A 16,445-nucleotide genomic window follows, 5' to 3' on the forward strand; every position below is an offset into this window, starting at 1 on the left:
ATCTGCTGCTGCTGCTGCTGCTGCTACTGGCTTGTGTTGCTTTGAGTATTCACATTATTATTATTAGAATAAAAAAAATGTCCTGCTAAGGATTCAGCGATGAATCCGAGTTAAAATATCCTCTGGGAAGGTATTTCCAAGCTACTAGGCTGTGTTAAACCTCTTCTGATTTCTAGGTCCCAGGAATTGGCCTACTGGCCAGGCTATGCCTATTTGATTTTTGAAAATAAATTAAAACTTTTTCTCTGGTTTTAGTTATGACTGTGGCATTCTTTTTTGGCCTGTTGAGTACCCTAGAATTTTAAGCCATTGATCTATCAATGGTTTTTTTTCTAAATTTAGGAATTGTATTTACAGGTCTTTGACATTCATAAATGGGATTGAGCAAAGCTGAAAATATATACTTTTTTGCTGTGTTTAGGTAGAAGGTCTTTTTCACAAGGTTTCATTTTAATAACAAAGATTTTTGGAATTCATCAAAGGTTAGTGCTCTCTCAAAGGAAAAGGGTGAAATTCTAGTTAATTGTCTTCTTGGTGTCTCAGAAAAGGGTTAGGTTAGGAAAATGAAACTTTCAGGGGTGGGTCTACAGGCTAAAGTATGTCCCAGGAATGTATTTCTAAGTAGCCACTTCCACTGCTCCTCCCTCCAGAGGTCCCTAAAATTTAGCCTACATGACAGTTCCTATACCTATTGAAATTTTGACAAAACAATATTTTACCTTAATTTTTAGTTTCTAGTTGCTTTTTCTCTGCCTTTAGTTCTGAAAATGCATTCCTGTTATTTGAGTAGAATTTTGAGCCATATCAAAGTTTATTTTAATTTAGGAACTGTATTTGCATATCTTTAAAAGCTTATAAAATGGGATTGAGGAAAGTTATGAAGCTGAAAACAATTTTGTTATACTTCAATTAAGCAGAAGATCTATTTTGAAAGGTTTCACTTTTATAATACACATATTTTTAAGGTCATTAAACGTCAGGGCCCTCTAGAGGGAGAAGGAGTAGAGATGGGTACTTCAAAATACCTTCCCAGGACATACTTTAGCCTGTAGACTCATCCCTGAAAGTTTCATTTTCCTAACCTAAAGCCTTTCTGAGATAACAATAAGTCAATTAACTAGAATTTTACCAGGAAAAGGATTGAACAGTGTTACTTCATAATACCTTCCCAGGACATAGGTTACTTAAGTTGGTAGATCCATCCTGGAAAGTTTCATTTTCCTAACCTAACTACCTTCCAAGATAGTAAAAAGTAGTTTATCTTGGTAAAATTCTAGTTGAGTGACTTCTTGCTGTCTCAGAAAGGGGTTAGGTTAGGAAAATGAAATTTTCAAGGATTGTTCTACAGGCTAAAGTATATCCTGTGAAGGTATGGGCTACCTAAGTCCAAATTTACCTTGAAACAAATGTGGAGTTTAAATTGTGGTAAGCTCTGAATGAGGATCTCTTTGCTATCTTTCATTTAAGCTGTAAGCCTATTTCTAAAGCCTTTGCTTTAATAACACAAAAACTGTCAAAAGTCAGTGCTTTTTACAGTGAGGGAGGAATGGAGGTAGGTTTCACCTTTTTGATGCATCATTAAGGATTTGATACTGAAGGATTTATTCACATAACTCAACTATTTTCCAAGATAACCAAAAGTATGTCATCTAGAATTTAACCCAAATGATGAACTTGGAAGAATTTTTGGTTAAGGTCATTTATAGGTCAGACCTTAGATGTATACATTTCCTTTTTTCCAATTAATTTGCTAGTTAGAAGAAGAGCACACCTCTTGATTTGCTTTTTAGTTCTTTCCAAATATACTAATTCCCATCCTTGTGAAGTTAATTTTGAGCATTCAAAGGCCTTAAAGTGACACCTTGTTTCTTATTTTTTTTCTAATAAATCTAAAATAAAAGCATCTTTTGATTTGAAGTTCAATGATATGTTGATATTTCACAGTTGTGTAATTTACATGAATCAAATTATAACAGTTAAATTGAATTCTCATACTGGCATTATATTTTTTGGTGTTAATAGTTGATTGTTTTTTGCAGCATAAAAGAGATAAATTACAGATCTTGTCTTCTAAAATCAACAAAGAATGTCAAATTATGCATTGCTGTTAAATAGTAAATTTACCTTAATTTGCACTTTGGAGACAAAATTAAGGTCCATACTTGATCTGCTGTGCTTTGTGTTAAGGATGATGAAATATCATCACTGTGCTAGGACCCAGTGACATTCTGTAAGAGGGGTTTGCTGGTGAGATGCAATTTAAGCCCACTCAGTAGCAGTGACCACAAGATGGCCTGTAATGACCATTCTTTAGTGGTTTAAAGCTGACATCAATGTGCAACAACAAATTCAGATAGAGTATACAAGATAAATAGGCGTGATAATCATTATCAGCCTCCCAGCAAGACACTCTTTTGATGAGGTTGGCATCAGTAGGTAATTAAATGGGATGACCAGTCTCAATCATATTTCCTATTCCAATTGTTGACATCACACTTGGTGAAGAAATGTTGCCATGTTTGTTTGTTAACTGGATCTTTTGACACCTTATGTGATTGGCCTCTTGTAAGTTGCTGTTTTGAATGTTTGATAATCAGGGGGCTATTTGGTTGAGTACTATACATATAGGCCCAAATTATGTAACTATTGTTGTGTCCAAAACCAAGTTTTGGTAGCTGGAGATGCTCTAGTCTCTTGTTGTAACATATTTCATCAGAGATGGATCCATTGTTTTCTTTAGACAGGGGGGGGGGGGTAATAGATTGCTTCAATAAACTTTTTGTTTTTTAACTTAATTTTTTGTAGATAAGGGCTTGAAACTTTTACAGTAAGGTTCTCTGATACGCTGAATCTGATGGTCGGACTTTCATTAAGATTGTATGACTTTTATGGCATATTTCCCCCTATTTTCTAAAATGAGGCAAATCTTCTCAGGCTCGTAGCTTTTGTTGGGTAAGACTAATCTTGATGAAACTTATATATTTAAAATCAGCATTAAAGTGCAATTCTTCTTATGTAACTATTGGCATAAAAACTCCATTTTTTATAGTTTTGGTTACTATTGAGCCGGGTTGCTCTTTACTACATTTTGTTACCACAAACTGTTTAAAAAAGAAAAAGAAAAAGGTCTTGAACCATCTTTTGGGGTGGTGCACTCTTTGTGACTATTTGTATAGGTCAAACCATTTAGCAGGTTGCCTATCCTTGCAACATTGCTTAGTAAATATGATAGTAATTAAGGGTAGGATATGAAGATATAGAAGCAAATTGTATATTCATAAGAGATACATTAAAGATTAAATGCTAGTTCTTTTGGGTGTGTAACAAGAAAAACAGAGCAAAGAGATAGGAATGTATAGAAGAGATTTAAAGCAAGAATTTTTAAGTATAGGCAATAAAACATTAACTAATCACTGTTTCCTTTCTAAAAATAGTGTTTTAATATACACTGTCAACTTTGACAAAATCTCAAAAATTTACTAATCAAAATTTTACTTTCATAAATATGTAGCATATCTTTCAACTTTATAAAGTTTGATATATTTCACTTAAATTACAGAATTCACAATTTTATAAGGAACAGTAGATTTCTCTATTTCCACCTCCACCATATCTATTTATTACATCGTTGATGTCTACCTTAAAATTTTAGTGAACGTTTATAATGGCTAGTCCTGTCAGTCTAGAGTCATTTTTATTTAAAGCTCTTTGTTAGTATTTCTCTTCTATTCATCTTAAAATATTCAAATAAAGACCAAAGTCATCAGACAAATATGAACTGTAGTAAATATACATTTAGGTATGTGCTTCAAACTAAGTATCTGATTTGAAATGTTCCTTGAAAAAAATAAGCATGTGTTTGTTATCTTTGTATTTGATAGGTGATTTAAATTCTCAGGGTTTCAAACTGTGAAGATTTCTAAATTTTTTTCTATCTTGAGACATTCAGATATTCAATTCAAACATTTCAGTCTTGATATGTCTGTTGAGCACAAAAATAAAAATTTTGATTTGACTCAGATTTAGAATTAAGTAAGAGAACTTCCCTGTTAAAATTCTGGATTTGCAAAAAACTAATCATGGAAATATGATTGGATGGCATGTATCAAAATAAGTATAAAATTCCTTAGCAGTATATTTAGCAGTTTAGACAATATTATTGACAAATATATGAAACCCGTATACAAAAGCATAGCTATATTTTGTGACTGGTTGGTATTGAGATGGTGAGAAATTCTGAAGTAATATTGTAGTTGCATTCTGTTTCTGTGGTTAACTCAAGTTTTCTGAATTTCCACTTTTTATCAACGTTTTATTAGAAAATATTCGAAAAAAATTGATGCAATTTCACTGTTTGAAACTGATAATTCAGAGACCCATCTATACCAGCTAGAAACGAAACACATGATTATTTGCCTTCTTTTGTAATCGATTTGTCAAAAATCAATTCTTCTTAAATGATTACTCAAACCTTTAAAGGAGTATGTTGACACATATACTTAATCTTAAGTATATACTTTATTAAAGTTCTAAAGAGCTTGGCCTTTATTTTAATGTTTTAGGATAAACAGAGGAGGTGATATGTCATATAATGCAGGGTTTTAATTTGATTAAAAAAGGCAGTTAAGTGGTTACTATTTCCTCACCAAAATCCGAAACTTAAATTGATAATCTTTGCAATTTTTCATACGTTTACTTTCTATTATACAAATCCCCTGAAAAACAATATTGTAAAAACCACCCCACTTTGCAAAAAAGAAAGTCCAAGAAACCAAATAAGAGCTAAGAGCTCATATGGCACTTGTGACAAGGCAAGAAGAGCTAAGAGCCAAAAGATCATATGGTATGAGCTCTAACAAATTTCTATGAATCAATAGATTGATTTAAGAGGCTTAATGCCGGTCAGGATTTAAAATAAGTGCTCTGAGTCATTATGTCCTTCTAAATATCAAAATTCGTTAAAATCCGATCACCCACTTGTAAGTTATCAATACCTATTTTTTTCTAATTTTTACTCTCCCTTTAGCCCCCCCCCCAGATGGTCGAATCTGGGAGAATGACTTTATCAACCACGCCTACCAATTTTCATCGTCCTAGCACGTCCAGAAGCACCAAACTTGTCAAATCACTGAACCCCTCCCCCCAACTTCCCCAAAGAGAGCAAATCCAGTGAGGTTCTGTCAATCATGTATCAAGGAAATTTGCTTATTCTATCCACCAAGCTTCATCCTGATTCCTCCACTCCAAATGTTTTCCAAGGTTTCCCCTTCCAACTCCTCCCAATGTCAAAAGATCTGGTCGAAATTTGAAATAAGAGCTCTGAGACATGAATTACGGTAGCCCACGGGTTACCAAAAGCTTACTCATATGCATAAATCAGAAAAATAAGTTATGGGCAAATTACAGAAACCACCCAAGCCGAGAAAACCTAGAGAGATATGAGACGTATAAGAAATGCCTTCATTCAGTTCTGAGAAAAGCAAAAAGAATTTATGTGAATAATAAAATATCTGAAAGTGGGAAGGATGGACGAAAAGTCTGGAAGGTCATTAATTCGGTTTTGCGACCAAATGATAAGAAAGCAGAATTGCCTTCCAGACTTTTTGTCAACGGGGAGGCTGTTATGGAACTCACTCAGGTTCCAAAAGAACTCAGTACATTTTTCGCAAGGATAGGAGGAATTACATCTAATTCTGCGAAAAGTCCCCACAAACCCTACAAGCATTACCTTGGCTCAGCATGCACCAAATCAATGGCAATAATTCCTGTGACATCAACTGAAGTAGAGCTAATTGTGAAGACCTTGAAAGGCACATCAGCATCTGGATTTGACCGGATACACACGAAAGCCCTGAAAGCAGTCCTCCCTTCTATCCTAGAGCCATTAACTTATATGATAAACCTGTCTCTAAGAAGTGGTGTTTTTCCTTCGATACTAAAAAAAGCAAGAATAATCCCTCTGCATAAAGGTGGTCCTCATGACGATCCATCAAATTTCCGACACATATCCATATTATCTGTTTTTTCAAAAGTTTTTGAAAAACCCTTACAAAGACTACTTTACCAGTTTCTCGAAAAAAAGGATTTTTTAATAGTCGTCAGTTCGGCTTCAGACCTGGTCATTCAACAGAAGATGCTCTGGCATCCCTAAGCTTATTCATCAACAGAGCACTTGACTCAGGTCTTCTGCCAGCTGCTATATTGATTGACATCAAGAAAGCATTTGACAGCATGGATCATACAATCTTACTGGGAAAGTTGCAACATATTGGCGTGAGGGGGATAGCCCTTCAATGGTTTGAATCTTACCTTCAAAATAGGTGCATCTACATTGGTGACGACCCAAGAAACGACACTACTGTGAAATTTGGTGTGCCCCAAGGATCAATCCTCGGTCCTCTTTTGTTTTTAGTCCATGTAAATGACCTAACTCGTATCCTTAATCCGAATCATGACGACCAAAAATGCTGTAACCTATGCTTTGATCAAACATCTGAGGACATTACTAACGAGCAAGATGAACTTATAGCATTCGCTGACGACACTACAATTACCTGCTGCGGACTTGATATGCCTTCACTCCAGCGGAAGCTTGAAAACATCATAGAAGAGACCTATCTGTGGATGGATGCCAACAAACTTGTCATCAATGTAGAAAAATCTTGCATCCTACTATTTTCTAGGGTAGGAACCCTTCACCCAGAAATAACAGGAATTGTGACGTCTCGTGGAAAGGTTCAACGACCAGTAAATGGATGTGCAAAATATTTAGGAGTAATAGTAGATGAAAACCTTTCTTTCCTTCCTCACATCCATGCTGTAGAATTAAAGCTTTCAAGGAATCTGGGTATCATGAAAAAATTGAAGCAAACATTCCCACGTAAAACCCTTACCCTTCTCTACAATGCACTCATTAGACCCCACTTACAGTATTGCGCAATGGTATGGCAATCAACATTCAAATCCCATCTGAAAAAACTGGATTCCATCCACAAGAATGCCTTGAAGATCATCAAACACACAGAAGATTATCTCTCGCTGAAATCGCTGTTTGAGCTTTCCTGCTTGGTTTTTGCTTTCAGATTCCTCTCCGGCTTGCTTCCACCACCTTTTAGGAATCTATTCCGTTTGGTATCCGAACAGCGTCTTCCAATTACAAGACTATCTGCACAGATCCATATTCGAAATACGCCAACAGTGAGGTCGGATTTTTCGCCTGACATCGTCTGTGCTAAGGCCTACAATACCCTACCGCTTGAACTGAGAGGTAGGAGCTCCCTTGGTTCTTTCAAAAAGAGAATAAAAAATTATCTTGTTTTGAATTAGTTTAATTTGAATAATGAATCTAATTAGAAAAGTGATTTTACCTATTATTGAGTTTTTTTGTGGGGGTCGGAGTGGTTTGCTCCTGGATGAAGAGGTGGGGACTTGTAAGGATGTTTTTTTTGGTAGGGGCCATGGTTGTATCGAGAAGTGGAGGGAGAGCCATAGTGCGTATTTATTTTTGAGGTGATATGGGACTCAGCATGCAGTTTTTGCATAGAGATGAGAGATTAAGTATGTTATGATTGTTATAATTTTTTTTTAATAAACCCGAATGAACTGAACTGAACTGATACCAAATTTCATTGAGATCCGATCACCTATTCGTAAGATAAATTCGTAAGATAAAAATACCCCAATTTTTACATTTTCCAAGAATTCCCGTTTCCACCAACAACTCCCCCTAATGTCACAGGTTCTGGTCGGAATTCAAAATTAGAGCATTAAAGCACAAGATCCTTCTAAATATCAAGTTTCATTAAGCTCTGGTCACCCATTCTTAAGTTATAAATACTTCAATTTTCAAAATTACCTCCCCCCCCCAACTCCACCAAAGAGAGAAGATCCGGTCCGGTTATGTCAGTCACGTATCTTAGACAGGTTTTTATTCTTCCCATCCAGTTTTATCCTGATCTCACCGCTTTAAGTACTTTCTAAGATTTCCAGTCCCCCAAACTGCCCCCCAGTTACGCTGAATCCGGTTGAGATTTAAAATAAGAGATCTGAGTTACGAGGTCCTTCTAAATATGAAGCTTCATGAAGATCTGATCACTTCTTCCTAAGTTAAAAATTCGTCATTTTTTCTAATTTTTCAGAATTACCCCACCCCTAATAGGGCGAATCCACTCCAATTATGTAAATCACGTATCTAAGACTTCTGTTTATTTTTCGCACCAAGTTTTATCCCGATCCCTCCAATCTAAGCGTTTTATGATTTAGGCTCCCCCACCCCTAACTCCCCCCAATTTCACGAGATCCGGTCGGGATTTAAAATAAGACCTTTGAGACACGATATCCTTCTAAATATCAAATTTCATTAAGATCCAATCACCTTTTCGTAAGATAAATATACCCCAATTCTTATGTTTTCCAAGAATTCCGGTTTCCCCCTCCAACTCCCCCAATGTCACAGAATCTGGTCGGGTTTGAAATTCGAACTTTAAAGCATAAGATCCTTCTAATTATTAAAGTTCATTAAGATCTGGTCACGTTTTCATAAGTTACAAATGCCTCAATTTTCCAAATCCCCCCCCCTTCGTCAAACTCCACCAAAGAGAGCAGATCCTGTCTGGTTATGTCAGTCATGTATCTTAGATAGGTTTTTATTCTTCCCATCCAGTTTCATCCTGATCTCACTGCTTTAAGTATTTTCTAAGATTTCTGGTCCCCCCAACTGTCCCCCTCCCAATTACGCTGGATCCCGTTGAGATTTAGAATAAGAGATCTGAGTTACAAGGTACTTCCAAATATGAAGTTTCAGGAAAATCTGATCACTCTTTCGTAAGTTAAAAACACGTCATTTTTTCTAATTTTTCAGAATTAACCCCGCCCCCCAATAAAGCGGATCCGTTCCAATCATGTATCTAAGACTTCCGCTTATTTGTCCCACCAAGTTTCATCCCGATCCCTCCAATCTAAGCGTTTTCCATGATTTTAGGTTCCCCCTGAAGATGTTGACGACTCAGGCACTTCTCAATTATTAACCTAAGAGTGAAAATTAGGTCAACACATCTTCTATCCTTCCTATAACTGCACTGTCCTTCTCCTAAAACTTTGTCTATAGTATCTGTAAGTGTAAAAAGTATCTTCATACTAAGTAATTTGCCACCTAATAAAAAAAGGCTAAAATCTTTGCAATTCCCCCTCTTACTCTTGTCACCTTGCTTATACAGGTTTGTTTTCCCTAAAATCGCTAGGTATTTCCCCTTTCTCAAAAAATCATTCATAATATTCAGTAACTAATTTTTAACCACAAGGCCACCAAATCAAAGAAACTCATTTACCACACTATTAGCACCTTGGGCCTTATTGTTCTTTAGTTGTTTTAGTACTGTTGCTAATTCTTCCCCATAAAGTAAATATTCCTTCAAATCTAAGGTGTCAAAATCTTTTCATTTTCCTCTATATCTTTTGTTGTAATTCTATAATGGTTTAGTATGTTCTCAAAACGTTCATCCCAGCTCTCTTTAACTCCTTCCTTATCAGTAACTGTTGCCCCATTCCTATCTTTAATTGGGAGTAGTATTGACTACTCCCTTTCAATTTATTAACGTACCTATATAATATTTTACTATTATGCTGTCTAGCTGTATCTTCTGGATCCTTGACAATTTTATGTATGACCTCCACTTCTCACCTCTTTAGTTCATATTTTAAGTTTTCTCTGATTTCTTTACACACATCTTGTTTTCATGTTATTTACCATTCAGATAACACTTACACAAGCCCCTTCTCTTCTCTATTAAACACAAAGTGTTTTCTCCAATATTCCTAGCTGCGATCCTAAATGTCTGCCCTAAGACACTTCAACAACTTTACAAATTGCTTTCATAAAAAATCCCTTTCAATTTATTAACGTACCTATATAATATTTTATGCTGTCTAGCTGTATCTTCTGGATCCTTGACAATTTTATGTATGACCTCCACTTCTCACCTCTTTAGTTCATATTTTAAGTTTTCTCTGATTTCTTTACACACATCTTGTTTTCATGTTATTTACCATTCAGATAACACTTACACAAGCCCCTTCTCTTCTCTATTAAACACAAAGTGTTTTCTCCAATATTCCTAGCTGCGATCCTAAATGTCTGCCCTAAGATACTTCAACAACTTTACAGATTGCTTTCATAAAAAATTTTATGATTACGCTCTTTACGCTAAAGTTTGACTCTTTCTCTTAACTCTACATTTTAAAACAGTAAAAAACTTTAGCGTAAAGAGCGGGGCGTTGAGAAGGAAAAGCCCCTTTCATATACGGAGTAATTTCTGTTCGTTTTAAGTTTTAATGTCGCTCCTTACTTTCATTTAAAAAACTTGTTTTTTTGTTTAATTTTTGAACGTTTTTGAATCAATGCATGTTTTGATTTTTGGCATAAGTGTTAGTAATATTGTTAGTCATAAAATGAGCAATTAGCATTCTATTATTAATACCTTCTCAACACAACCACCACTTAGTAGCTTCCTTATTCATCCTGATCCCTTCTCCCTGTCTGCTTACCGCCTCTTTTGTGCCTTAGTAAATAAATTATATATCCCCTAATTTCATGTTTCGTGTTCCTCGGATATGAGTCTGTCAAACTCCTGATTAGTTCGGTTCAAAGCATCTGAATTCTTCAGTCAAAATGTAGACACTGAATCTGTCCGTCCGTCTGTCTGTCACTAAGTATGACGTGAATATATAAAAAAAACTAAAAAAAATAAAAGAATTAAAAACGGTCTTCATAAAAAAACTGGAAAAACAAAATAACTAAAAGAAAACTAAAAAAACTAAAAAAAAAAAAAATAATAAAAGAAAAAAGAAACTAAAAAAAAGAAAAAACTTAAAAAAGCTAAAAATGAGTAAAAACTAAAAAAAGAAAACTAAAAAAGAAGAAACTAAAATAAATGACGTCATGTCCGCAACGCGAAACCAGGCTTGTGGCTGATAAAGATAGTAAAAAAGAAGGCATGTATTACAAAAGCCATGTGTGTATAATTATTCTACAATGTCACCAAAAAGGGAACACCAGGAGGAAACACCAGAGCAACGCAAAACAAGGTATATCCACAAGTTTTACGCAGTTAAGAATTCAAAAAAAAATTAAAAAAAAAATAAAAAAAGAGAAAACAAAAACAAAAAAAAATTAAAATTAAAAAACAAGGGATTACAAGAATTCAAAAACCTTAAAAAAGAAAACCAGAACTTAGAGGCTCAGTAGATATCATTGTTAGAAATTGGACTTGCTTTAATAATCAAATATCTTTGAAAACACTGCAATAGAACACAAGGGACAGTGAGAATCCATATATAGAAGCCTGCCACGTGCCGTGCTGGGGCATGGCGGCAATGCCACCGGGACCTAGCTATGTATATTGTCTGCAGTTGTAACACAAGGGACATATATATATATATATATATATATATATATATATATATATATATATATATATATATATATATATATATATATATATATATGAAAAGAGGAATCACCGATGCAACAGCACAAACACATAAAAAAAAGAAAAAGAAAGAGAGACAGAAGGAGAAAAGGAAGACTGTTTTCCTAAATTAGTGACTAATATAGACCAGCACTTGAATGTGGCCTTAACCCTACTCATCCATTCAATCATATATATATATATATATATATATATATATATATATATATATATATATATATATATATATATATATATATATATATATATATATATAAATATGTATATATAGATATATATTATATGTTATATATATATATATATTATATGTTATATAATATATATTATATTATATATACTTTATTATATATGTATCATTATCGATTTTATTTTGTAATAGCGATGTTAGTGCTAAATTATTTGGGACTTTTCAGGTATGATTGAGGTGGTTACAGAGGCTGAAACTTTGCGAAAAATTCAAGGCGAGGGTGGTGGATTGACCAACAGAATTTAAGATTGCTATATGACACTTGGTATATATATATATATATATATATATATATATATATATATATATATATATATATATATATATATATATATATATATATATATATATATATATATATATATACCAAGTGTCATATAGCAATCTTAAATTTTGTTGGTTGGTCAGTCTGTTGATCTGTCTCTCTGGCCTGGTTTTGCTACTTGCATGTAAGCTAGGACGATGAATTTTGGCAGGCGTATCAGGAGCCAGACCAGATTAAATTAGAAATTGTCGTTTCTCCGATTTGACCATCTGGGTGGGGAGGGGGGAGTGGTGGAATTGTTAAATAGGGAAAATTAGAAAAATTGAGGTATTTTTAACTTGCGAACGGGTAATCGGATCTTAATGAAATTTTGATTTTTCGAAGCATATCGTGTCTCAGAGCTTTTATTTTAAACACCGACCGGATCCGAGGACGTTGGGGGGGGGGAGCCTAAAATCTTGGAAATCGCTTAGAGTGGAGGGATCGGGATGAAATTTGTTGGGGAAAATAAGGACAAGTCCTAGATGCGTGATTGACATAACCTTAGCGGTTAAACGGTTAATACGCTCTTTTGGGAGAGCTGGGAGAAGGGTTAATTTTGAAAAATTAGAAAAAATGAGGTACTTTTAACTTACGAAGGAGTGATCGGATCTGAATTAAATCTGATATATGGAAAGATATCGTGTCTCTTATTTTAAATCCTAACCAGATCCGATGTCATTGGGGGCGGGGGGGGACCTAGAATCTTGGAAAACGCTTAGACTGGAGGGATCGGGATGAAACTTGGTGGGAAAAATAATCACAAGTCCTAGATACGTGATTGACATAATCAGAACGGATCCGCTCTCTTTGTGGGAGTTGGGGGGGGGGTTGAGGGTGAATTCTGAAAAATTCGAAAAATGAGGTATTTTTAACTTACGAAGAAGTGATCGATCTTAATGAAATTTGATGCTTGGAAGGATATCGTGTTTCAGAGCTCTTATTTTAATCCCGACCGGATCCGGTGACACTGGGGGGGGGATGGGGGAGAACGTAAAATCTTGGAAAATGCTTAGAGTGGAGAGATCAGGATGGAACTTGGCGGGAAGAATAAGCACAAGTCCAAGATACACGACTGACATAACCGGATCGGATCCGCTCTCTTTGGTGGTGTTGGGTGGGGGGAGTAATTAGGAAAAATTAGAAAAAATGAGGTATTTGTAACTTACGAACGGGAAATCAAATCTTAAAGAAATCTGATATTTAGAAGAATATTGTGCTTTAGAACTCTCATTTTAAATCCCGACCAGATCTGGTGACATTGGGGGGAGTTGGAGGGGAAAACTGAAATTCTTGGAAAATGTGAAAATCGAGGTATCTTACAAACGGGTGATCGGATCTTAATGAAACTTGATATATTGATCTTATGTCTCAGATGCTGCATTTTCAATTCAGATCGGTTGGATCCGGGGGCATGGAGGGTTGGAGGGGAGAAACAGAAATCTTGGAAAACGCTTAGAGTGGAGAGATCGGGATGAAACTTGATGGGAAGAATAAGCACAAGTTATAGATACGTGATTGACATAATTGGAACGGATCCTTTCTCTTTGGGGAGTTGGGAGTGGGGTTCAGTGCTTTGGCGAATTTGGTGCTTCTAGACGTGATAGGACGATGAAAATTGGTAAGCGTGTCAGGGTGCTGCGCAAGTTGACTTGATAATGTTGTTTTCCCCGATTCAACCATCTGGGGGGGCTGGTGGAAGGGGAAAAATTAGAAAAATTGATGTGTTTTTAACTTACAAGTGGGTGATCGGATCTTAATGAATTTTGATATTTAGAAGGACCTAGTGACTCAGAACTCTTATTTTAAATCCTGAAAGGCGTTAAGCCTCTGATTTTCCTTTTAAAGCAATCTTTTGATTCTTGGAATTTTGCCAGAGCTCAACATATGAGCTCTTGGCTCTTGGCTCTTTTGACCTAGTCACAAGTGCCATATGAGCTCCTAGCTCTTGTTTTAATTCAATCAATAAACAATATTTAGGAAAGTATTTATTAGGAGCCAGACCTAGCAATTCACTTATTGATTTATAATCATGTAAAGTTATATAATATAGATGCCCAAAATTTAAATGAGTATTTTTGTGTCTGTAGTTAAATGGTTAATTGTTATTAACTAAAGTTAGTAAATCTAGGCATGTTTGAAATTCAAATAATGATTATAATGAGAATTGACCCTAAAACAGACCTTTTTGAGGTCTCTAGGGACAGAGTTGTAAATTGAATTCTATAGTATTTGTTATGTATTTTTTTCTCTTTTTTTATTGTTTTTTTTTTGTGTTTTGATGTTTTAATAAATTTCTCAAAACACAGCAAAATAACTTAAGCTTGTGTAAAATCAAGAGTGTCTTTTCAAATTTGGCTCCAAAGTAAGTTGTGTCACAACCTGAGTTTAATAATATTACATCGCTATTGACACAACGGTTTAATTTAATAGTTAGTCATCTTTGGTTTGTTCTTAAGCGTACGTCTTTTAGGATGTGGAAATTGCTGAAATTGCTCGAAAACTGAAATGGAAGCAGATTGTGCCCCTGTTGTTCGATCAAATCAAAAAGACCAGAACACTATCAATCAAATTAAAAACTTTCTTATCTCCTCATGCTCAGGTTTTTCAGGTAAGCTGAAATGCAGTAAATTTTATCATAAGTGTTCTATTTTAAAACTAACCTGTACAAGTTCACAGCTTCTTATAGCGTTAGTTTAAACACTAACATTTGTGGGGGGAAACGATAGGGGAGAGGGGGAGAGATTGAATTCCGCACATTCTTCTCTGTTACTGACTACCCACAAAATTACCATTCAGTCAATTTTAGAGGTAATGTGAAAAGGCTTGCAAATAATTTCCATGGGGAGGAACTTTTTCTTTTTGGGGAAATTTTTGTCAAAAATGTGATATTTTTGACAAAATATTACTTATAAATTGCTACTGAGTAGAAACTTCAATGTTATGTCAAACAGCTCTGAAGATGATCAAATAAGAGAAAAATAGTGTCTGTTCTAACGAAAAAAAGAAAACATTTTTAAGACATTTTAAGACATTTTATATCCTGTATGTGTGGAGAGCTGCCCCATCCAGGCTGCTGTTTATTTTAAGGTTTTACTAGTTTTTTACTTAAAGGATCCTAAAATGCAACACATACAGCAGGATAGTAACTGCAAAAAGGAGACATTTCATTGGAAATGAAAAAGGAGAGAGGGGGGTCAGAATTTAAATAAGTAGCCTATCAGTGGCTGAAGGTTATGAAATAAATGAAAAATAGGGTTCGTTCAAAGGAAACAAAAAATAAGACTCAACAGACTGAAATTATCCTGTATGCGTGGAGAGCTGCTCCATCAAGCCTCCTCTTTATTTTAAAGTTTGACTAGTTCTTTAGTTAACGCATCTTAAAGTGCAACAAATACGGCGGGTTAGTAGCTGCAAAAAGGAGAGAGAAGGTTGGAGTTTAAATAAGTATCCTTGATTTACCCCACCACACACCCCCACAGAACGGTGAAATCATGTTTAAAATTTATTTGGGTTTGCTGGTGTTTCAAACCTATACAAAGGGTTTTAACTTGTTAGTTACCTGCAAATGGATCATAGGCTCCCAAAGAGAACATTACTGTTATTTTTTTTCAGATTGAATTTTTTCAGTGAAATATTCGCAATTTATTGAAGCTTTAGCTGTATTGCTGTATTACTCAGTTATCTTCTTTTTTTTCAAATAGACTTTTTTTAGTAAAATACTCGCAACATATTGAAACTTTAGCTATATTGCTTTATTATTCAGTTATCTTCTTTTTTTCAGATGGACTTTTTTCAGTAAAATACTTGTAACATATTGAAGCTTTAGCTGTATTGCTGTATTATTCAGTTATCTTCTTTTTTTTTTCAGATAGACTTTTTTCAGTAAAATACTCGCAACATATTGAAGCTTTAGCTGTATTGCCTTATTATTCAGTTATCTTCTTTTTTTCAGATAGAATTTTTTCAGTAAAATACTCGATACATATTGAAGCTTTAGCTGTATTGCTGTATTATTCAGTTGTCTTCTTTATTTCAGTTAGACTTTTTTCAGGAAAATACTCGCAACATATTGAAGCTTTAGCTGTATTGCTGTATTATTCAGTTATCTTCTTTTTTTCAGATAGACTTTTCTCAGTAAAATGCTCGCAACATATTGAAACTTCAGCTGTATTGCTGTATTATTCAGTTATCTTCTTTTTTCAGATAGACTTTTTTCAGTAAGATACTCGCAACATATTGAAGCTTTAGCTATATTGCTTTATTATTCAGTCATCTTCTTTTTTTCAGATAGACTTTTTTCAGTAAAATACTCGCAACATATTGACGCTTTAGCTGTATTGCCGTATTATTCAGTTATCTTCTTTTTTTCAGATAGACTTTTCTCAGTAAAATGCTCGCAACATAT

At 34.6% G+C, this 16,445-nt stretch overlaps 2 protein-coding genes across 6 annotated transcripts in view; both read left to right on the forward strand.

The window, feature by feature from the left end:
• LOC136036707 (zinc finger protein with KRAB and SCAN domains 1-like) overlaps positions 1-16,445 on the forward strand; it is a 264,716-nt gene that overhangs the window by 133,645 nt on the left and 114,626 nt on the right. The gene's annotated exons all lie outside the window — the stretch shown is intronic.
• Positions 1-16,445, forward strand: part of LOC136036706 (uncharacterized) — a 42,833-nt gene that overhangs the window by 5,808 nt on the left and 20,580 nt on the right. For 2 of the 5 annotated variants that reach the window (XM_065719028.1, XM_065719029.1), the window contains exon 2: positions 14,511-14,648. In XM_065719028.1, the coding sequence (XP_065575100.1) occupies positions 14,546-14,648 (103 nt within the window). In that variant the 5' untranslated portion in view covers positions 14,511-14,545. Of the gene's footprint in view, positions 1-31; positions 131-518; positions 1,426-2,044; positions 2,566-14,510; positions 14,649-16,445 lie in introns of those variants that run through there. The other 3 variants (XM_065719031.1, XM_065719030.1, XM_065719032.1) reach the window with 3 other exon arrangements.

This window comes from Artemia franciscana, chromosome 15 (assembly GCF_032884065.1).
Source record: "Artemia franciscana chromosome 15, ASM3288406v1, whole genome shotgun sequence".
Lineage (NCBI taxonomy): Eukaryota > Metazoa > Arthropoda > Branchiopoda > Anostraca > Artemiidae > Artemia > Artemia franciscana.